This window comes from Abramis brama (assembly GCF_963993115.1).
Source record: "Abramis brama genome assembly, chromosome: 24".
NCBI classification, from domain to species: domain Eukaryota; kingdom Metazoa; phylum Chordata; class Actinopteri; order Cypriniformes; family Leuciscidae; genus Abramis; species Abramis brama.
The window spans coordinates 19723114-19746781 of record NC_139986.1 but is presented as its reverse complement, the minus strand read 5'-3'; the positions used below and the strand labels follow the sequence as shown (position 1 = coordinate 19746781).

At 35.9% G+C, this 23668-nt stretch overlaps 1 protein-coding gene across 1 annotated transcript; it reads left to right on the top strand.

Annotated features, from left to right (window-relative positions):
• Nucleotides 1–9612: 9612 nt before the first annotated feature.
• Nucleotides 9613–23659, top strand: phex (phosphate regulating endopeptidase homolog, X-linked). Its single transcript, XM_084103589.1, has 22 exons — nt 9613–9972; nt 11646–11702; nt 11940–12101; nt 12184–12267; nt 15458–15684; nt 15785–15853; nt 15968–16084; nt 16203–16286; nt 17550–17692; nt 17913–18006; nt 18096–18224; nt 18599–18700; nt 18782–18859; nt 18971–19074; nt 19165–19223; nt 19892–19946; nt 20052–20119; nt 20204–20334; nt 20439–20504; nt 21166–21267; nt 22818–22894; nt 22988–23659. Exons 1-22 carry the CDS (start codon nt 9849–9851, stop codon nt 23088–23090), a joined length of 2235 nt encoding a protein of 744 aa, XP_083959715.1. The 5' UTR covers nt 9613–9848; the 3' UTR covers nt 23091–23659.
• Nucleotides 23660–23668: the final 9 nt, after the last annotated feature.

Below are 23668 nucleotides of genomic sequence, written 5' to 3'. Positions count from 1 at the left end.
TTGCTCATAGTTTATGGCCCATTTTATCCTAAGTATCTCATTCTATGGGAATCTTGGCCTTTTCATCGTTTTTGGACAACCTTCATGATCTGCTTAATGTCAGAAATGTATTAATAACTATCTATTATTTGTTATGAATAATAAGCATCATTTCATGGAAATGGTCAATTAGAGGCTTGAGGAATGTTCTGATGACTGTCTAATATTAAAAGCACTCTTTGAGAAAGGGACAGAAGTTCATGGGTCAAGCTGCAGTTTTCTTTTCCTTTAGTCCTTTATGCACAAGTATTCAGTATTTCTGACTTCAGTTCGTATCTGAATCACATGGCATCCGATCATTGGTCAGTTCTGCTTCTGAAGATTTGCATGAACCTTGCCGTCTCATGACCTCTATGATTTTGTTAAGTGTTTCCTGATGAAGGTGTAGAGCACATCCGTCCAAGGTTTTCCTGTGAGGGTTGCATCTTTTAGCTTTGTACTGCTATAATTAGCTTTCATTGTGCATGTTTCTGAGTTTTTTTTAGGGTTTTCTCCAAAGAAGGGTGTGTTGACGCTAAATTTGGGATGTGCCCCAAGGGAAGGCGGAGGACTGTATGGTCTGTACTATTTCAGAGTGAAAAATAATTACACATGGATGTGGTTGTGCGTAGGGAGACCAGACTCCTCCCCTCTTACCGTCACCCAGAAAGCCTTGGGGCTGTTTATATGTGTGTCTGTTCTTAGTTTAGGGGGATGAACTATGCTGGGTTTATATATGTGACCCTGGACCACAACACAAGGGTACATGTTTTTGAAATTGAGATTTATACATCAATGGAATGCTTATTTATTCAGCTTTCAGATGATGTATGGTTTGTTAGGATAGGGCTTTGTTAGAATATTTGTCTGAGACGCAACTATTTGAAAATGTGGAATCTGAGGGTGCAAAAAAATCAAAACATTGAGAAAATCACCTTTAAAGTTGTCAATTTATGTTCGCGATTGTGCTGCATTCACTCACAAAAATATTTTTTGATATATTTACGGTAGGACATTTACAAAATATCTTCATGGAACATGATCTTTACTTACTAAACTAATGATTTTTGTCATAAAAGAAAAATCGATAATTTTGACCCATACAATGTACTGTTGGCTAGGTGTTGACTGGTTTTGTGGTCCAGGGTCATTTATATATATTTATATATATATATATATATATATATATATATATATATATATATATATATATATATATATATATATATATACAGTGAGGAAAGTAAGTATTTGAACACCCTGCTATTTTGCAAGTTCTCCCACTTGGAAATCATGGAGGGGTCTGAAATTGTCATCGTAGGTGCATGTCCACTGTGAGAGACATAATCTAAAAAAAAAAAATCCAGAAATCACAATATATGATTTTTTAACTATTTATTTGTATGATACAGCTGCAAATAAGTATTTGAACACCTGTCTATCAGCTAGAATTCTGACCCTCAAAGACTGTTAGTCTGCCTTTAAAATGTCCACCTCCACTCCATTTATTATCCTAAATTAGATGCACCTGTTTGAGGTCGTTAGCTGCATAAAGACACCTGTCCACCCCATACAATCAGTAAGAATCCAACTACTAACATGGCCAAGACCAAAGAGCTGTCCAAAGACACTAGAGACAAAATTGTACACCTCCACAAGGCTGGAAAGGGCTACGGGGAAATTGCCAAGCAGCTTGGTCCACTGTTGGAGCAATCATTAGAAAATGGAAGAAGCTAAACATGACTGTCAATCTCCCTCGGACTGGGGCTCCATGCAAGATCTCACCTCGTGGGGTCTCAATGATCCTAAGAAAGGTGAGAAATCAGCCCAGAACTACACGGGAGGAGCTGGTCAATGACCTGAAAAGAGCTGGGACCACCGTTTCCAAGGTTACTGTTGGTAATACACTAAGACGTCATGGTTTGAAATCATGCATGGCACGGAAGGTTCCCCTGCTTAAACCAGCACATGTCAAGGCCCGTCTTAAGTTTGCCAATGACCATTTGGATGATCCAGAGGAGTCATGGGAGAAAGTCATGTGGTCAGATGAGACCAAAATAGAACTTTTTGGTCATAATTCCACTAAACGTGTTTGGAGGAAGAAGAATGATGAGTACCATCCCAAGAACACCATCCCTACTGTGAAGCATGGGGGTGGTAGCATCATGCTTTGGGGGTGTTTTTCTGCACATGGGACAGGGCGACTGCACTGTATTAAGGAGAGGATGACCGGGGCCATGTATTGCGAGATTTTGGGGAACAACCTCCTTCCCTCAGTTAGAGCATTGAAGATGGGTCGAGGCTGGGTCTTCCAACATGACAATGACCCGAAGCACACAGCCAGGATAACCAAGGAGTGGCTCTGTAAGAAGCATATCAAGGTTCTGGCGTGGCCTAGCCAGTCTCCAGACCTAAACCCAATAGAGAATCTTTGGAGGGAGCTCAAACTCCGTGTTTCTCAGCGACAGCCCAGAAACCTGACTGATCTAGAGAAGATCTGTGTGGAGGAGTGGGCCAAAATCCCTCCTGCAGTGTGTGCAAACCTGGTGAAAAACTACAGGAAACGTTTGACCTCTGTAATTGCAAACAAAGGCTACTGTACCAAATATTAGCATTGATTTTCTCAGGTGTTCAAATACTTATTTGCAGCTGTATCATACAAATAAATAGTTAAAAAATCATACATTGTGATTTCTGGATTTTTTTTTTTAGATTATGTCTCTCACAGTGGACATGCACCTACGATGACAATTTCAGACCCCTCCATGATTTCTAAGTGGGAGAACTTGCAAAATAGCAGGGTGTTCAAGTACTTATTTTCCTCACTGTGTATATATATATATATATATTTATATATATATATATATATATATATATTTATATATATATATATATATATATATATATATATATATATATATATATATATATATATATATATATATATATATATATATATATATATTTATATTTATATATATATATATATATTTATATTTATATATATATATATATATATATTTATATTTATATATATATATATATATATATATATATATATATATATATATATACAGATATATATATATACAGAGACACACAGTACAACATTTGAATTGGATCAAAATCTTTCATCAAAGTTATATATTAATTTTGAACAATACCCGTTCTTGACAACTTTGATGAACTTTTTTGATTCACTTCAAATGTTGACTACTGTATGTAGGCCTATGTATATAAAAATATATAGGATGAAAGTACAATTATTCAGATCTCATTCTCCGGACACTGTTCTGTGTGTGTCCTTTCAACACATTATAAAAGATCCTTGTGTCTTTTAGTATGACAATCATTGTGTTTATGTCTTTCTCTGTCTCAGGACACTATCAGTGTGTACATTCTGTAAGATAGGTCTGTTACAGATACATGATGTGCATGTTTGTTTGTTTTTGAGAGAGGGAGAGATTGTTCTCAGCTTATGTTCTTATGTTAAATTGGAAATCTTTCTATTAGTCAAAAACAAATGAAAAGTGTTGACATACTGTGAATGTCCCTACAGGTGCTTGTGTAATAGAAGCGTGTCTATTCCAGGTAACGTGTCTGTCCCACAAACACAACATTCATTAAACATATCATTAAGAGCTATTTTAGTGAATGTAAAAGCCACTTATAGGTAATGAGCCTTGTTTTTCTTGTGGGCATGTGGTTAGCTGAGGCACCAACAATCTCATGTTGTCACATCTGCTCTTTTCTTTTGTAGAGCGAAGGCAGCTGCGTGATGGATAGGAGTGCTTGATTCTGCCATAATACTCTAAATTGAAGGTTTGGCCTGATAAGCTTGGCTTCATATGCTGAGTTTGGGAAGCAGAAACCACACATATCTGCAGGGTATGACCCGTTTAGACAAATGCCAATGCCAATGTTCTATGAATATTTCTGCTGGTATTTACAAACTGTAAGTTGACAGTGATGATGATGATATTTTAGCGATTATATCCCTTACAAAAATGTACCATGTTAACTATAGTTTCCACCAAAATGCCTGTTATACTAAAATACTACAGTAATAATGTTACTACAGCTATTGTTACTGATAGTACTTGTAATAAAATTATAACTTTAGGCACTACTGTCAGCATTAATTAAGTTATTACCTTTTGGTTTTATAGTAATTTTAATAAAATAAATTATATATATATTATAGTTGATCCAACTGTTCACTTTTTACAGTGTATATATATATATATATATATATATGTATATATATGTATATATATATATATGTATGTATATATATGTATGTATGTATATATATGTATGTATATATATATATATATATATATATGTATATATGTATATATATATATATGTATATATATATATATATATATATATATATATATATATATATATATATATATATATATATATATATATAATAAATTATATAAATAAATATTTGAGTCAAATAAATGCAGCCTTTCTGAGCATAAGTAATCTCCTAAGTATAATTATATAATGTTTAAAATATAATTTTATTTAATTTTATTGAGTGGTGATTTGGTGAAAATATAATACAATATGATAGATAGATAGATAGATAGATAGATAGATAGATAGATAGATAGATAGATAGATAGATAGATAGATAGATAGATAGATAGATAGATAGATAGATTATTGTATTATATTTTCACAAAATCACCACTCAATAAAATTAAATTACTAAAACTATTTTAGTTTTTGGTTTATAGTCAATAAAATTACACTAACATTAGTACAATACATTTATTAAATCTACTTTAGTTTGATCAATTATGATTATAATGGTATATTTTTGTAAGGGATGTCTTTAATTAGATTGTCAGCCTTTATTAAATGCATTTTAATGTGAATAAGCATGTGTGCGTGCGTGTGTGCGCGCAGGTAGATGATAGAATATACAGTTTGTACAGTATAAAAATCTCTAGGGACAGTCCCCATAAAACATGTAAACATGCGTGTGAGCCTCAGCCTGTGCGTATCTCAGTGTAATGACACACTGTCAGTCTGTTTCTCTGCATACTGTAAACAGAGCAGTCGATGCATGAGGTTTCGCCCAGGGTTGTGTCGTCAGTCCTCCCCCCATATCTCCCTCTCTCATTGGCTCACTCCTTTTTCTCATTCAATCCCCACATGTTCCATATCTCTAGCGCCTGTGTTTAAACTAATGTTTATGTGCCGGTTTCATCCGACCCTCCCTCTCTGTAGTCGCTCTTCCTGACCACAGCCTCCTGTTCACTAACAACATAATGAGACACGAAACGCTCCCCCCTGGAAAAATGATGTCTGTAAAAAGAAGCTTTCGCCTCCTCACTAACCACAATTGCTTTGTGTATAAATATAAGTATTTGAAAGGCAAGGCGCCGTTCTTTGTAAAGCTGCTTGGGAATGCTTTTATTGTGGGAAGTGCTATACATTTGAATTTAATTTAAATTTTATATTATGAAAAATAAATATAGTATATAGTATAGTAAATTCTGTAAAAACAGGGTGTGGTGTATGGAGGCCCTCTCTCAATCCCAAAGAATCCTTGCTGTTTCACAGTTGTCATTCGTCATCATCATTATAACATTATTCACACCAGAATAAATAAATAAATATCTAACCGATTTAGTAATGCAGAATGGCTCATCTAAAGAAATCTGATCTGCCTTGCACAAAACTGAAACTTCTGTCATTATTTGCTCACTCTCATGGCGTTTTAAAACATGTTACATTGTTACTTTTTTGGTGGAACTTAAAAGAGGGATTTTTGCAGAATCTTCAGACCAAAATTTAGGTCAGTATATTTTTTTAAATATTTTTGAAAGAAGTCTCTTATATGCTCACCAAGGCTGCATTTATCGGATCAAAAACACAGCAAAAACAGTAATATTGTGAAATATTATTACAATTTAAAATACATGTTTTCTATTGTAATATATTTATAAATGTAAATTATTCCTGTGATGCAAAGCTGAATTTCCATCATCATTATCAGTGTCACGTGATCCTTCAGAAATTTGCTGCTCAAAAAGCATTTTTTATTATTGCTATCAATATTGAAAACGGCTGTGTAAACCAAGAAGGATGATTTGAAATGAAAATGTCATTTTTTCCCCCTTCAATTTATTGCATCCTTGCTGAATAAAATTTATTTCTTTAAAAACAAAAAAATAAAAAAAATCTTTGGGAAATCTATTTGAGAAAAAAGCATCCAACACTGATAAGGTGCTCAAGCGTCAGAGCCCAACCTTTCTCCACGGAATTTTCCTGTATAATTAATGGGAAATTCATCCTGTGCAATTCTGGATTAGGGATGAGTCACAGGCGATACGGCGAGGCGATAAGAGGAAGTCTATTCTTTGTTTATACATTCCACATAAATCTCATTCTGGGATCTTCACTCTTTATATTGTTTACTACTTTAAAAGAAAGAGAGAGATTTTCCAAGCAATGGTTTTCAAAAATAAATAAATAGATGGTTTACAAATGTTTTTTTTAAATAAATCACATTTTGTTATATGTATAAATCTATTTTTTTATATTTATTTTGTCTATTTGGGGGAAAAAACAGGTGGAGGAACGGTGCTTCTAGACTTCAGATTTCATGCTGTATATTACTGTACCACAGATGAGTCCCTGCTGGATCGTTGACATTCACCTACTATATGGTGATGCGACAAAGTGATTTGATATTTAAAATGAATTCAATTGTTGATGAGATCAAGTTTTACTTCCCCTTCACAATCAAATTATTTATTCGTTTTAGTGAATGCATCCTCTGTTGAACAAATAAAGTGTGAAGCCCCTCATAGACACGCTGGAAAATGACAAGGTCAGTTCTTCCCATTTGCACATTACAATTGGTAATTCACTCCATCTGCTACAGCTGTGCATCTTCTACACTTCCACATGTCTCGGACTCAAAGCTGTTCATGAGGAAAGCTGCCCTTTTAACTAGACTAGCTAGTAGTGCTGTCATCTGACGGCTCAGCAAGTGTTTGTATTTCTCATCAGAAGATAAGATGAAGACGTTGCACGTCTACAGAATCTCTGCAATCTGTTTGTTCAAAGTGATTATTTACTGGGAAGCCAGACGTCAAACACTATTTAGCTGCTTTGATTACAAATGAAAACTGATAATAAATCTATTAAAAAAGTGTACTGTTCTTACATTTACCCTTGCAAAGGGTAATGATGTTAATACCACTTAAAGTAGTGAAATTTATGTACTATAGCATTACATGCTCAAAGATCACCATATTTTATAATATTATTTAAGATTCATTGATGTACTATTATAATTTTTGTTAATATTTTGAATTAGATTTTTTTTATATATCATTTTAATTTTTAGTCATTTTGTTGTTTTTGTCATTTTTATAAAATATTTAAAAATATATATATATATATGTTTATATAGTTAAGTTTTAGTTGTTAGTTTTTTTTAGTAAATGAGATAATAGAAAATAAGTTGTGTTATTAAAGGCACAGTATGGCATTTTTCGCCACTAGGGGTCGCTAACCTATTTACAATAACAAAGGCGTAGATTGATGACGCACATTTGCTAAGAATTATGGATCTTGTCGTCAACGTCAAGCCGACCGATCTAATAATGTTTATGGATGACTGAATACATCGATGTTTTTATCACGAGGGATTGCTAAGAGACAGCTATCAGCTCCAAACCGCTCCAAACGCGACGCGAGTCCCGCGGATATAAAAGGAATATGGACATTTCATTCTACCGAACTACACGCAGAATTACTACTCACAGGTCAGTTTATTAGACAAATTAAACTTGTGAGGTAACGCAGCGCTGTTTCACTTGGTCTAACATTAACGTTACACTATCACACTAAACTGCATTTGAATGTGTTGAAATTTATGTGTTAGTTTGTCTGTATGAGACTAGCAGTAAACTAGATCAACATTAGAATAACATACAGATCATATTCTGACATTTTATCATTGTTGAACTATAAAACATTGATTAGTTTTATGTAAATGTGCTCACCTGTTTAATAAAGTACAATTAGGAGCGGTCGAAGTCTCGGACGTGGAGCTCTCGTTTATATACTGTCTATGGGAGCTCTAGGCATCTCGAAAACACCGCGCTGATATTGATTCTCGTTTTAGTTCTCCTTTTTTTATCCAAAGTCTGCTTGTCATGGTCCATAATGTTTGAACGAAACAACAACAGCGTGCAAATAGACATTGCGAACTACAAAGTTGTCCGCGTCAGTCGCTTTGGTTACTATCAGACGGCTCTGGTTCATAGCTCTGGTTGCCATGGCAGCACGAGCGGAAACCAGGGACAACGCGGATATGACGGCATTGGCGGCGACACAACGGAAATAAAGAAACGGGACGTTTCTCGAATTAAATTACAAATTTCTCCTGGTTTAAAAGTTGTTGGAAACAGTCGGGATAATGTAAGTACACAGCTAAAAAATATATATAACATAGATATAGTGATTTTTGCTATTTTTAAAGCAAAAAAGTTTCATATTGTGCCTTTAAATTTTAAATATATATATATATATATTTTTTTTTCAAGTAATAAAAAATATATTTCATGGTTTATTTTATTAACAATAATAACCGTTACCGATTGTACTAATGCAGTTGTGGGGAAAGCATACATCAACAAAATCATATTTTTAAAACATCTATTAATTGTGCATTTAAATTGACTTGGTAAATAACATCAATTATATTTTTTAATATTAATTTAACTTACTATATGAATCTATATTAAAATTAATTCATTAAATGCTAATATAAATCAAGTATTTAAATTATAATTTAATATATAGATATGTAAATATTTAATAACATACTTAAATATTAAAATGTTGTTTAAATTAATATTATATTAATCAAATATTTACAATAGTATATGTCATATTAATATTCAAAATAAATAGTGAAATTTTATTTAATATTAGATTCACATAATTATTTTATTTTAAAGATTAAATTAGATTTAACTAGATACATAGAAAACCATATTTAATGATCTTTCAAACTATTCCAAATGTGCTTGCGTCTTTGGAAATCCTCACAATCTTTTATCAAATAATGTTACAGATTTTTCTCATAAGGAGCACCTCAAGTTTGCAATTAGACTGATAAATCATCCTGACATTGATATATTCGACAATGAGCAGATCAAAACCCTCATGATAAAACATTGTTTAGGAAACTTTATGTCTGCAGTAGATAGTGTCCTGGCACATACAAATCATCAGACCGTGTTCCTCATTCTATTTTATGCTGTGGGACATACTGAGAATAAATACAGAAGTGGCTACATTTAACCAGAGGGCTTACCATCTCAGGGACTATGAAACACACACCTGGAGCCCAAACACAGACTATATGAGTGTAGATCCACACACACACACATATACAGTCATCCCACCCTTCCTGCAGGACGCCGTATAATTACTCCTGTAAGTAAGGTGCTCCAGTTGGCTCTAAGGAGGAGAGTTCCTCCTACCCCTGGATCTCCTAACTCTCTCTCATTCACTCCTTCACTGTGTCTTTCCCCTCCTTCCTCTCTTATCCTCTCTCTTTGGCAAGTAGAGCATGACTCTCCACGCTGTGCATCTGTCACTGATCTGAGACCTGTGAGGCGAGACCACCTCCACACGGGCCCCACAGTGATCCAAAAGGGACCACGGCACCCTGGGACCAGGGCTTAAAAGTGCACATCTCCAGGCCAGGCGGAGTGAAAACCGGGTGAGAAGGATAGAGGGAGGAATAGAAAGAGAGGGAACACGCTCAACTCAGTGGCAGTATGGAAATGGAGAGGCTGGGGAGAGGAGGAACCAAACCGAGCGCGGGCCCCAACACTCTCCTGAAAGCTGCGCTGGCAGTGTGTGTGTGTGTCTGCATTGCACTACTGATAGCCGTCATCACGGGTGAGTCATTTGCATGCACAATTACCTACTTACTACTAATGTGATGTATTGCACATAAAATTGATAGATAGATAGATAGATAGATAGATAGAAAGATAGATAGACTGATTTGTGCTCTTCGGTCAGTTGTGTGTTTGTGTATGAGATTATTTTAGGAGTGTATTCTGTTACACACACAGCGTGTCTTTGAAGGCTGTAATTAGCACAGTAAGTAGGAGCTCTGGTTAGGAAACACATATATGTGTCTTTAAAGTTTTGAGGCTAGAGGGCCGTGAGTCGTTTAGGGAATGTGGGTTTTTAAGAAAGAGTGTGTTTTTAAAGGGATAGTTGACCTAAAAATGAAAATTCTGTCATTTACTCGCCCTCTCATTTCGTTCCAAACTATGACTTACTTTCTTCTGTTGAACATAAAAGAAGATATTATGAGTGCTCAAGTTGCTCTTTTCTCTAAAAATGAAAATGACCAGGTTTGTTATGCTCAAAAAAGCACCATAAAAGTGCTCCAAGGGTGAGTAAATGAGGACAGGATTTTCATTTTTGAGTGAACTGTCCCTTTAAGAGTGCTGAATGTGAATGGGACCTGAGACATTGTGAATGCACATCACATGCTGTGGATGTACAGTATTTGGGTATACACAAGTGTCTGTTGAGACAGCAAATAAATGATGTTCTTATTGTTCTCAGTTTTTGAGGGCTGCCTGCATATTTGTGGTGAGACTAGAGTGTAATTATGCTCATTTCTGTCTGTACATAATCTAGTCTCACACTCACGGCTGTGTGTGTTGGTTCTGAGGATAATGAGGCTCAGTCCCACGGGGCCGGGTGCTGGATCCTGCTGTGGTCATCTGCTGTCCAGTTGTGGACTGAACCATAAACACAGGCCTTTAAAAGCAATGCTTGTCTGATTTCACAACATACATACAGATTTGCGCTCACTCAAACTCACTGACGCAAATTCACACAGCTTCACTGAACTCAAATACACAAAATAATTAATATTTTTTCAATTTAATTTAAAATTCCATGTAAATGGCAATGAAAAGGAACTAGATCCCATCCTTAAATGAAGATGTATACATTGCAAGCAGTGCACAATTCAATTCAATTCAATTCAATTCAAGTCAATTCAATTCAATTCAATTCAATTCAATTCAATTCAATTCAATTAAATAATAAAATAAAATAAAATTAAATTAAATTAAATTCTGTAAAAAGCTAGTTATATTAAATACAAAAATAAATTAATATATTAATATAATATTATTTAATTTTAATTTACTTTGATTTCATTTAAAAACCAAGCACAGTTGAATAAACAGGTCAAACAAACAAGCAAGAAAGAGAAAATGTAACTCAAAAGTAACAAACATTTTATTTTCCATAAAAATGAACAGTGTAACCTAATTAGCTGCTTTTTTAAGAAGTAACACTAATGTAACATGTTACTTTTCCCCTGTCCTGTTTGTAGATGTGCAGGAATGTGTGTAGTAGAGCATGCACTATGTTTTTGTCCTGTGACATCCAGAGCATGGACAGCTGAAGCCTGAGCACAGTGGGGGGGGTGTGAGTGTGTGTGTGTGTGTGTGTGTGTAGCGCAATGTTTGGCAGTCATTTCAGGGCATAGTTGTCTTGATTGGTCTGCTTGACAGATTTTTTTCTCTCTCCCCCTGTAGTGTCACACAAAGCAAGCGATGAAGACGTTTGCCTTACCCCACATTGTATTGAAGCAGGTAAACCACGTTTATCATTAAGCCATATACTGTAGGGGCTAGAATGTCATGTGGACTTTTTTTCTTAAACTTGGCGCCAGTAGGCAACTACCTAGCAATTCCCTAAACTATACACTCGCTTTTCCTTTAAACATAACCAGCAGACATTATGATTCAGAAAAACAGTTCAAACACTGTTTTTACTTGTTTGAGATTACTGTAATGCTGAATCTGTGTTTGCTGATGTGTCATCTCTAGCCGGGTCTATCCTGAGTAAGATGGATCCGACTGTAGAACCATGTGATGACTTCTACCAGTACGCGTGCGGAGGCTGGCTCCGGGATAACCCCATTCCGGAAGATTTATCCAGCTATGGGATTTACCCATGGCTCAGACAGAATGTAGACCTCAAGCTGAAAGGTGCACTTATCCACATGATTCTCAAATGAATAAAACCTGCAGCCTAAATAAGGTGATTCAATATTGAATCTTTGTGCCACAGAGTTGTTAGAGCAGCCCATCCGAGGTGAAGACATCGAGGCAGTGAAGAAGGCCAAAATCCTCTACACATCCTGCATGAATGAATGTAAGAACCGAAGAGCTCTTTGCACTTCCATACAGCACTATTCAGACAAGATTATTTATTTGTTATTTTTAACATACAATACCAGTCAAAAGTTTTTAAAAGAAGTCTCTTCTGCTCACCAGGGTTGCATTTATTTGATTATTATTATTTTTTGTAATATTGTGAAATATTATTACAATTTAAAACAGCTGTTTTCTATGTAAATACAGCGGGGAAAATAAGTATTGAACACGTCATCATTTTTCTCAGTAAATATATTTCCAAATGTGCTATTGACATGAAATTTTCACCAGATGTTGGTAACAACCCAAGTAAGCCATACATACATACAAAGAAACAAACAAAAATAAGTTCAGAAATTAAGTTATGTGTAATAATGTGAAATGACACAGGGAAAAAGTATTGAACACATGAAGAAAGGAAGGTGCAAAAAGACAACTGCTGAAAACTTACAGTAATTAAAAAGCAATCCAGCCCCCTGTCAGTGGAAATTAATAACAGCTGGTTCAGTCCCAAATGATGGCCTACAAAAAGGTCAAAAACTCTTCTGATTATTCTTTTCACTCCTCTATCAGAAATCTTGTGAGGAGCACTGGTCGAGGCAAATTTATGGTGAAATTATTGTCTTTCCACTTCCGTATTATGGCCCCAAAATACGGTGCTCACTGGACCATTCAGAAGCTTAAGATGGCACCTATAACCAATGCCATCATTATGTTTTGCAACAATTAGGTTGCGAAGGTCTTGAGACAGCTCTTTGCTTTTACCCATCATGAGCAGAGCCGGACAGTAACGGAGTACATTTACTTGAGTACAGTACTTAAGTACAATTTTGAGGGATCTGTACTTTACTCGAGTATCATTTTTGGGGAGTACTCATGACTTTACTCAAGTACATTTGAGAGGCAAATATTGTACTCTTTACTCCGCTACATTTCTATCCATAACCGTGAGTACCAGTTACTACTACTTCTTCTTCTAAAAAAAAAATTGATCGGTGAGTAAAGTAGATGAACTGCCGCGCTTGTGACAGGGCAGGGCGCATGTTTAACTGAAAGAACGAGCAGCGAGAGAGAGAGCCGGTCGCGCGCGCAGACACACTCTGTCTCTCTCGCGCACTTTCGGTCTCTCTCGCGCACTGTCGCTCGCTCGCGCAGTTCGTTTCGCTTTTGTCCAGTCCGGCACCTCATACACATGCGCCCTGTCACAAGCGCGGCAGTTCATCTACTTTACTCACCGATCAAATAAGACTTTGGCGGGACAAAAATTCACTTTGGCGGGCGCTAAAACAAGTTCAATGCAGGAAAATTCATGCGTGAATTTAACTGAGTAGTAGGCTACATGACCATGCACTCGCACAAATGCGACCACATACAATTTTAACTCGCACATTCTCAAAAAATGGTCGCAGTCTGGAACCCTGTGATTTGATTGATGAAAAAACAGAGAAACTCACATGTACACACAATTGTTAGCTGAATTTTCTTTTCTGATATTACACATTAATGTAAGCTGAGCATTTGCTTGGATGTTCTTGAGTATGCGGTGTGTTTAACACAGTCAGGTTCAAATGTGGGTGCAAAAAAATCCATTAAAACTCTAGCAGAGGTTTGTCAGAGCGTTGCCATTGTGCTATTGCCTTGTGGGCAAGTGAGAAATGTTAAATAAAGCAACATGGTAAAAAGATGAAAATGACTTGATTTTACTTTCAATTCATTTTACATTCTCCAAGGTATTAACATTAACATTTTTCATAACTCCATGTAGGACGTTTCTGTACATAAATGTAAGCACTGTGGCAGTAGTAATGCAATACTTAGAAAATGTACTCTTGTACTCTTGATACTCAAGTACTTTTGAAAACAAGTACTTCAGTACTTTTACTTAAGTAGACATCTGACTGTAGTACTTTTACTTGTACTTGAGTAAAATTTAGCAAGGGGTATCTGTACTTTTACTCAAGTAATGAAGCTGTGTACTCTGTCCGCCTCTGATCATGAGATGTGTCTTGTGTGACACCTTGGCAATGAGACCTTTTTGTAGGCCATCATTTGGGACTGAACCAGCTGTTATTAATTTCCACTGACAGGGGGCTGGATTGCTTTTTAATTCCTGTAAGTTTTCAGCAGTTGTCTTGGCTTTCCATGCCTTTTTGCGCCTCCCTTTCTTCATGTGTTCAATACTTTTTCCCTGTGTCATTTCACATTATTACACATAACTTAATTTCTGAACTTATTTTGTATGTATGGCTTACTTGGGTTGTTGCCAACATCTGGTGAAAATTTCATGTCAATAGCACATTTGGAAATATATTTACTGAGAAAAATGGTGACGTGTTCAATACTTATTTCCCCCGCTGTATTTACATAGAAAACAGCTGTTTTAAATTGTAATAATATTTCACAATATTAAAAAAAAATGTCACATGATTCTTCAGAAATCATTCTAATATGATGATTTGATGCTCAATAAACATTTCTCATTATTATCAATGTTGAAAAACAGTTATTTACATTTTTATTTCAGGATTCTTTGATGAATAGAACGTTCAAAAGAACAGCATTTATCTGAAATAGAAAGCTTTTGTAACATTAAACACTACCGTTCAAAAGTTTGGGGTCAGTAATCATTTTTATTTTATTTTTTGGGGGAAATAAATTCATATTCATTAAGGATGAATTAAATTGATCAAAAGTTACAGTAAAGACATTTATAATGTTACAAAAGATTATATTTCAAATAAATGCTGTTCTTTTGAACTTTCTATTCATCAAAGAATCCTGAAAAAAAAAACGTACACAACTTTTGAGCATCAAATCCGCATATTAGAATGATTTCTGAAAGATCATGTGACGCTGAGGACTGGAGTAATGATGCTGAAAATTCAGCTTTGATCACGGGAATAAATTACATTTTAAAATATTAAACTGTATTATATTAAATTGTCATAATATTTAACAATATTACTGTTTTTTGTGTATTTTTAATCAAATAAATGCAGCCTTGGTGAGCAGAAGAGACTTCTTTTAAAAACATGAAAAATCTTACCGATCCAAAACTTTTGAACGGCAGTGTAGTGCAAATAACTGTAATTTCATAAACCGTTTGGGACTGGAATTGAGATTTTACATGATCAGGGGTGTCAGGTGAATAAATGTAAATTCTTCTTCTCCATCTCTCCACCTGACAGCTGTCCTGGAGATTGAGGATGCCAAACCTCTGCTGAAGAATCTAAAGCAGAAAGAGTTCCGCTGGCCGGTTCTAGGCGACGCGTTGGGCTCTTCCTCGCGGTGGGTGGAGTCTCAGTTTAGCCTGCTGGAAACACTGGCACAGATACGCAGTCAGCACAGCAAGTCTGTCCTTATCCGGCTTTATGTCTCTCCTGATGACAAGAACTCCAACCAGTACATCATCAAGGTGAGACCGACCTACATGTCATCAAATGTCAACCTCTGGCTCAACCAATTGCGTGAGTTGGGGCGGAAAAATACATAACAATTCTTTCTTTTTTTCCTAGTTGGATCAGGCCTCTTTGTCACTGTCATCCAGAGAAGATTACATCACCAACACAACTGAGGCACAAATGGTACATCGGTACATCCGTCAACCTGCTTAGCCTATATATCATTACATGCAGTCACAGTCAGGCCTGGTTTTATCTCTTGCTTTCTCAACCCATTCTTTTCTTGCCTCTCTGCAGTATCGAGAAGCTCTTTTAAGGTTGATGGTTGACGTTTCTGTCATGCTTGGAGCCGATGAACAGGCTGCTGAGGCTCAGATGAAACTGGTGCTTGATTTTGAGATGGAACTTGCAAAGGTGAGAAGCAAAACACTGGAAAATCTTAGGCCAAATTCCTTCAAATCACTGGCATTGAGAAAGACAACAGGGCTGTAAGGATACTTGATGCTTCAATGGAGTGTGTGCTCTTCTGTAGATCGTGATCCCCTATGAAAACCGCACCAGTGAGAACATGTACAACAAGTACAGTTTGTCTAAACTGCAGCGCACTGTTCCAGATGTAAGTACATTATAATTCAAATAAATGTATATTTTATGCCATGTCACTCATACTCGTATACACATACTTAATTAGTGGAAGACAAATAAATGAGCCAGGCTGATTAGTTGCACAGTGTTGGTTGATAACAGTTGAACAAAACAAGGATGCTGTGTTTTTTCCTAGCCCTAAAAAAAAGCTATTTACTGGGGTCACGTTCAAGTCATGTCGGAAAGATCATATTTGTGACCCTGGATGACAAAAGAAGTCAGAATTAGCACGGGTATGTTTGTGGCAATAGCCAACAATACATTGTATGGGTCAAAATTATCATATAAGTCATTAGGATATTAAGTAAAGATCATGTTCCATAAAGATATTTTTATAAAAGATAAATATATAAAATATTTATTTTTGTGAGTGAATGCAGCACAATCGCGAACATAAATGTAGAACTTTAAAGGCGATTACACCCTTTTTTTTTTTTGTCCTATCCTAACAAACCATACATCAATGGAAAGCTTATTTATTCATCTTTCAGATTATGTATAAATCTCAATTTAAAAAAAATGTACCCATGTGAGTGGTTTTGTGGTCCAGGGTCACATTTATGATCGCACACGAACGCCACCACAAAGTCAAAAAAACAAGTGGGAAACTTGGCGTGTCAGTGAGAAATGTGGCAGCCTTTTTATTTACAACAAAATAAGCTAATCGCACAAAATATAATAGCATTGCATTATAACAATATAATAAAAAATTTGCTGCCTTCAATATTTAAGTACAATCATCTTGGATGTTTAAGTTATTTCAACTTAAATTCCATTAAACAAATAAAAAATTTTTTAATGTTGTTTTAACTTATAAAAAAGCTTAAAATTGCTTAACTTATTTTGATAAAGCAATGTAAGTCCCAGTCCCAGCTAGTCCCAGACTAAAATGCATGTTTGAGCTGTTTTAACTGAAAGCAACTTGCACTAACATATCTTAAAATGGTAGAATTTAACAATAACCTTAAATTAATAAACGCTCTAAAAAATAATTGATCATTGTTAGTTCATGATACCTAATGTTAACGAATTAAAACTTTTTTGTAAAAATGTTACTGTAATTCATTGCTGATCTTTAGTCAAATTTTTGAATCAATATATTTTTAGACCTGAAAAAATTAGCTTTGACATAAAATTCAATTTACCTGGTACAAATCTAAATATATTTCTAAATACATAGTCACACTACACCACAGTTTACCCAGGTCATACTATAATTGTGTTCTTTTTGCAGTTTAACTGGCTGGGTTTTGTCAGAGCAGTGATTGACACTGAGCTGTACCCAGACCTGAAAATCTCCTCTTCAGAGCAGGTGATCGTACGTGCCCCACAACACTTTAAAGACCTCTTCAAACTCATCAACGCCACAGAAAACAGGTATCCAGACAGCTCTGTAAGGAGCAAAACCCTATTAAAACATCAGAGCCCTGAGGCTTTGCCTGTGTTGATCTGGACAGTGTCAGTTGTGTGATCACTGTGTTTTTGTGTGTGCTGTTTATGCATCCTACCTGTTTATTACCTGCTCTGCTCAATAACAGAGTCAAGATTACTTTATAATTAAGCTGCTTCAAATGTTGTACTTCCAACCTCGCCCCAGGACAGTTGCCAATTACGTCATATGGAGATCAGTATTTTCCCGAATCACCACCTTGAGCCGACGCTTTCTCTACAGATACCTGGACTTTGCTCGGGTTAGTGACCCACCTCCTCATTTTAACCCTCCTCCAATCTTTGAATAAAAATAGATTTGCTGAGGTTAAAAATATCCGTCTCTTCTCAGGTTACCACGGGGACCACCTCTCTGACCCCTCGCTGGGACAAGTGTGTAAATTATGTAGAAAACACACTCATCTATGCCACCGGCAGGCTCTTTGTCGATAAGCATTTCCAGGAGGACAAGAAACACATGGTAAGACATGGAAAACATTTTTTTATTAAAATTCAGCTTTGCCATTACAGGAATAAGTTACATCTTAAAATATATAATAATAGAAAAAAGTTGTTTTAAATTGTAATAATATTTCTGTTTTTACTGTACATACATAAGTTTTGCAACTATTCATATTAAAACTATTCTCTACACACACACACACACACACACACACACACATATATATATATATATATATATATATATATATATAATCACAATTTTTGTTTTTGTCCCCATCTAGTGGCACTAATCATGAATAACAGCATAAAACACTGGAACTCAGTTTACTGTAAAACTGCTAAACATTACTTTGAATGCTCATATGACTAATGTTTTTGTCCTTTATGAAGATGGAGGAATTGATCAGTGGAATCCGGTGGGCGTTTATCGACATGCTAGAGAAGGAGAATGAATGGATGGATGAAGAAACAAAGAGAAAAGCAACAGAAAAGGTGCGTACCAGTGTATTTGTGATGGCTATGAATACACAGCATGTTCTTTTCCATATCATTACTGTCTATATATCACTTTAGGCTCACGCAGTCTTGGCGAAAGTGGGTTACCCAGACTTCATCCTAAATGACACCTATATTAATGAGGACATCAAACGAGTACGTTTGCATTCTTCTCAGGTTTTGTCAGATGATGATATTCCAGTTTTAATTGTGTTTGGCAGATGTCAGTACAACTCAAAGTCACTGAGGTTTTATGTTTATACACAGTTGTCATTCACTACGACAGACTACTTTGGGAATGTCATGCAGACCCTGAAGTTCATAGCTCAGTCTGACATCGGCTGGCTGAGGAAAAAAGTCCCACGCAAGGAGTAAGTTGTCAGCATTTTCAAAGCCTGTTCAAATGAGATGAATCTGTCTTTGTTCGAACAAGATGAAACATCACTTTTTATTTCGCTTAGGTGGTTCACCAACCCAACTACAGTAAATGCATTCTACAGCTCCTCTACCAACCAGATCAGTGAGTATTTCGAATACACAGCTTGGTCGATCACAGCATTCTGTGATCACAATATATTTTTATAAAACAGAAGTTTCGCCAGTCAGTCAATCAATTAAAATGACTGTGAATGATTAATCTAAATTTTTCTGGAAGCAAAGAAAACTACATAAAAGAAATGAAAATTAAATGAATGGCCTACTTTTATTCAGTAAGGACGCATTAAATTCATCAAAAGTGGCAGTAAAGACATTTATAATGTTACAAAAGATTTCTATTTCAAATACTGTGCTTTTGAACTTTCTATTTTTCAAAGAATCCTGAAAAAATGTATCACAGTTTAACAAGTATTAAGCAGCACAAATATTTTCAACATTGATAATAATAAGAAATGTTTCTTGAGCAGCAAATCTGTATATTAGAATGATTTCTGAAGGATCATGTGACACTGAAGAAATTCAGATTTGCCATCACAGGAATGAATTACATTTTAAAATATATGTATATGAATAGAAAACATTTATTGTAATATTTATTGTAATATTATCCAGTATAAGGTGTGTTACAAAGAACACTTTGCTTTTGTACCTGACAGATACCAAACAGAAGAGTTTTTTTAAATGTTTTTAGATGTTTGATTATGATGTTTGTTTAGATATACTGGATCATATTCTTCCACTTTTACCCAGGATTCCCTGCAGGAGAACTTCAGAAGCCATTTTTCTGGGGACTAGACTATCCTCGGTGAGACATAGACACTTCTTGTTTAGATTTCTCCAGCACATATTATAATTTAAGATCATGAAGATTTCTAGGAAAGCTAATTTGTGAAATGTGTTCTTGTGTCAGATCACTGAGCTATGGAGCGATCGGTGTAATTGTGGGGCATGAACTGACCCATGGATTTGATAACAATGGTGAGGCCATTTGATTTATAATGAGTCTCAACACATGCGTTGCCTGATTCTCAAGGACATCTGTGTGTATTTGTGTTCATCTAGGTAGAAAATATGACAAAGATGGGAACTTGGACCAGTGGTGGAGCAACTCCTCCATCAACCTCTTCACCGAAAAGGCAAAATGCATGATTGACCAGTACGACAGATACTACTGGAAGGAGGCAGGACTAAATGTACAGTAGGAACCAGCATTTTCAATGCATTTATTTTTGAACACTTCATCAAAATGTAGCAGAGTTGCCAACGTAATACTTAATACCCACAATCCTCTCTCAAGGTCAAGGGGAAGAGGACACTGGGAGAGAACATTGCTGACAACGGAGGGATGAGAGAATCTTTCAGGGTATTACCGCATTTTCCATTAGAATTATCAACTTGTCTCATTCCATACCTGTAAGACTTTCTTTGATGGAACACAGGAGGAAAAATTTGGAGAATTTCTTACAATTTGTGAACACATCGAGACCCGGATCAACTGATTCATAGAAAAATGTGACACAAAATAATGATTCATTCACAAGTCAGACATTGCTACTTCTCTCATGAGGCGGTCACAGTCACACTACATTTTTCTCTCCATTGACATCCATTTATACTTATGTGAATGTGAGAGAATTGTGAATATGGTGAATTATGTTTTTTTAAAGACGCCGCAGAGTGTCGCAGTGTCCGTGAAAATTTCGCATACTCAAAGTCTGCTGTGACTGCTTCTCCTGGAGAGTTAAGATATTCAGTGAATAAATTATTAAATATATCATACAGCTAAATGGCTAAAGATTCATTTGAAACACTTTTATCATACTTTAATGGTTCTTTTTTTATCCTTTCTGAAGCTTGAAAGCTCCAGTGACAATTCATTTTAATTGCATAGAAAAAAATTCCAGTCTGTGTTCCATGGAAGATAGAAAGTATGGAATTACATGAGGGTGTACCTTTAATATTCCAGGTTGTGGTGTGTACAATTATAATTCTGTGTATCCATGTACATGTGAACGTGTCTGCAGGCCTACAGGAGATGGATCGAGAAAGAGAGAGGAGTCGAGGAGCCTCTCCTACCTGGTGTGGGTCTGACCAATAACCAGCTGTTCTTCCTCAGTTATGCCCATGTCAGTATTCAGTATTTCACATACATATTTGGGCCTAAATGTCAGATGTCACAGACATTATTTTTTAATCTTAATAATTTAGACTTGGTTGGTTACACCCTCAAAAGTATGCACTTTCCCATTACTATTAAAGTAAATACTTTTAAGTACAGTTTATATGCAAATTGAGTTTAAAGGTGCAGTAAGCGATTTCTCAGAAACACTGTTGAAAGTCGATCGGATCGAGCACCACAACACACTTGTAGCCAATCAGCAGTAGGGGGCGTGTCCATTCATGATGTGGGAGGAGGGAGTGAGCAAAGACTGTAGAAAGAGAGGTGGCTGAGAGACATTATAAAAGAGAAAAGATTAGAGGAATATCACTGGGAAAAGAAGGGTTATGATCAGGCAAAGCTGATAGAAAAGCTGGGAAGGCCTGAAAACGGATGTTGTTTCTGCTTCATACAAGAGTAATATTGTTTTGCTATGATTCACAGAACCAAGATATGCTTTTTTAAAGGGGTGATGAACTGAGAAATCAAATTTTCCTTGAGCTTTTGACATATAAGAGGTCATCATACTATAAGAATATCCTGTAAGTTTCAGAAGTGAAAACGTCCTTGTTAGTCCAATAAAAGCTTTTATTGACACCAGGCACAGCGAACGACAGGTTTTTCAAAGTGGGGATCTATGACGTCAAAGGGTATCAAACACCGCCTCCGCAGAAGAAGATCAATGCCTACTTCAACACTGCCTGTTTGGCCCCGCCCACCGATTCGCGCATTACATGAAACTCATTATAATATGCAAAACTGTTATCCAATCATAGCAGTGGGTGTTTACTTCCAAGTCTTCAATGCGGCACGCCCATAAAAACCGAGCGTTTAAGGAGCTAGGCTCAAAACCAGGGTAGAAAATAGCCTATTACTTTTTCATTTTGATGTTTTTGAATGTAAAAACCAAGCGAACGTCATAAGTTGACCTCAGACATCAATATAAAAAAATTAAAAAATCCAGTTCATGACCCCTTTAAATAATGTTAGCAATAGTAACAGCACAGTTTGGAGTGTCATTGTTTGAGTGTTTGAGTGTTAACAACCAACTCTTGCCTGAATATAGTCTTGTGTACTGTATATTCATTTTTTGTTCTGCCTCAGAAGATAAAATATTTTGGGGGTGGGGCAATGAAGGTAGGGGTGTGTTTGTTTGTTTGGGTTGATTTTTAAATATCAACAGTGTTCCTCCGAAATCACTTACTGCACCTTTAAAATAGCAAACATTTTTTTATTACAAGTTTTCTGAAATGTTATGTTTCAGATATGCAAAAAAGGCATCATCTAATTAAATAATGCCCCCCCACAAATCTACAGATGCAAATAGATGAAGTGCAATAAAATAAACACTTAAAAGTGTATTTTGGATGTTTTCTTTCCACTAGCCAAAAAGCCAAACAGCTCAAAATCTCAAAATTGACCAATGCATAAAAAAATAAAATAATGTTTTTGCCTGTAGTGTCTTGCCTTAAATGGGACTCTTATTGATTTGTTTGTGTATATATTGTTATGTGCTAGGTTCGCTGTAATGCCTACAGACCAGAAGCAGCACGTGATCAGATCCAAAGTGGAGCTCACAGCCCTTCTAAATATAGGTAAGGTGCAGTAATGTATACAGCTCATTTACATCTATATTACATCCCCTATTCTTCAATGTCACTCACTTTACTCTCGTTGCTATGATGAAGGGTTATCGGGGCTATGAGCAACTATGAAGAGTTCCGTAAAGCTTTTAACTGCCCCGAGACGTCAGTCATGAACAGAGGGGCGGAGTCCTGTCGAGTGTGGTAATGAAAGTAAGGACCCTGTGAAGAATTCAATCACGGCACAACCCAAACCTCCATATTGTGTCCCGTTCACTGGTTTCTATAGAGAAACAGCGGTTACTAACACTGACCACTGCAGCGCCTGGCCCTCCTTCAGCCACTGGAATACTTTAGACTCCTGAGAGCTTTCGGCCAGATCTGCGTTTTACTGTCTGACCTCAATTATAATGTGCAAATGGCAAACGGACCACACAAATTCCCTTGAGGCCTTCCTTTGGTTCGTCACTGTTTTTTACTCAAACAGATTAGGTCGCACTGTTGCTTTAAGAGTGCTATAAATTATTATTGTCAGTTTTGTCATTGTTGATAACAGTTAGCACTGTCTGTCGTTTTATTTTATTGAACACGTAAGTAAATAATTATTGTTATCCTGAGGTTTTCGAACTGTGTGATGTTTTTTTTTTGCAGAAAAACAAATCTGTTTTGGTGTATTTTACATGTTCATGATGAAACGGAAGTAGCGACAGAACTTTATTCAGTAATGTGACTTTCATATGAGTGTAATTATCGAAGAATAAAAAAAATGTAGGATGGGATATTTTG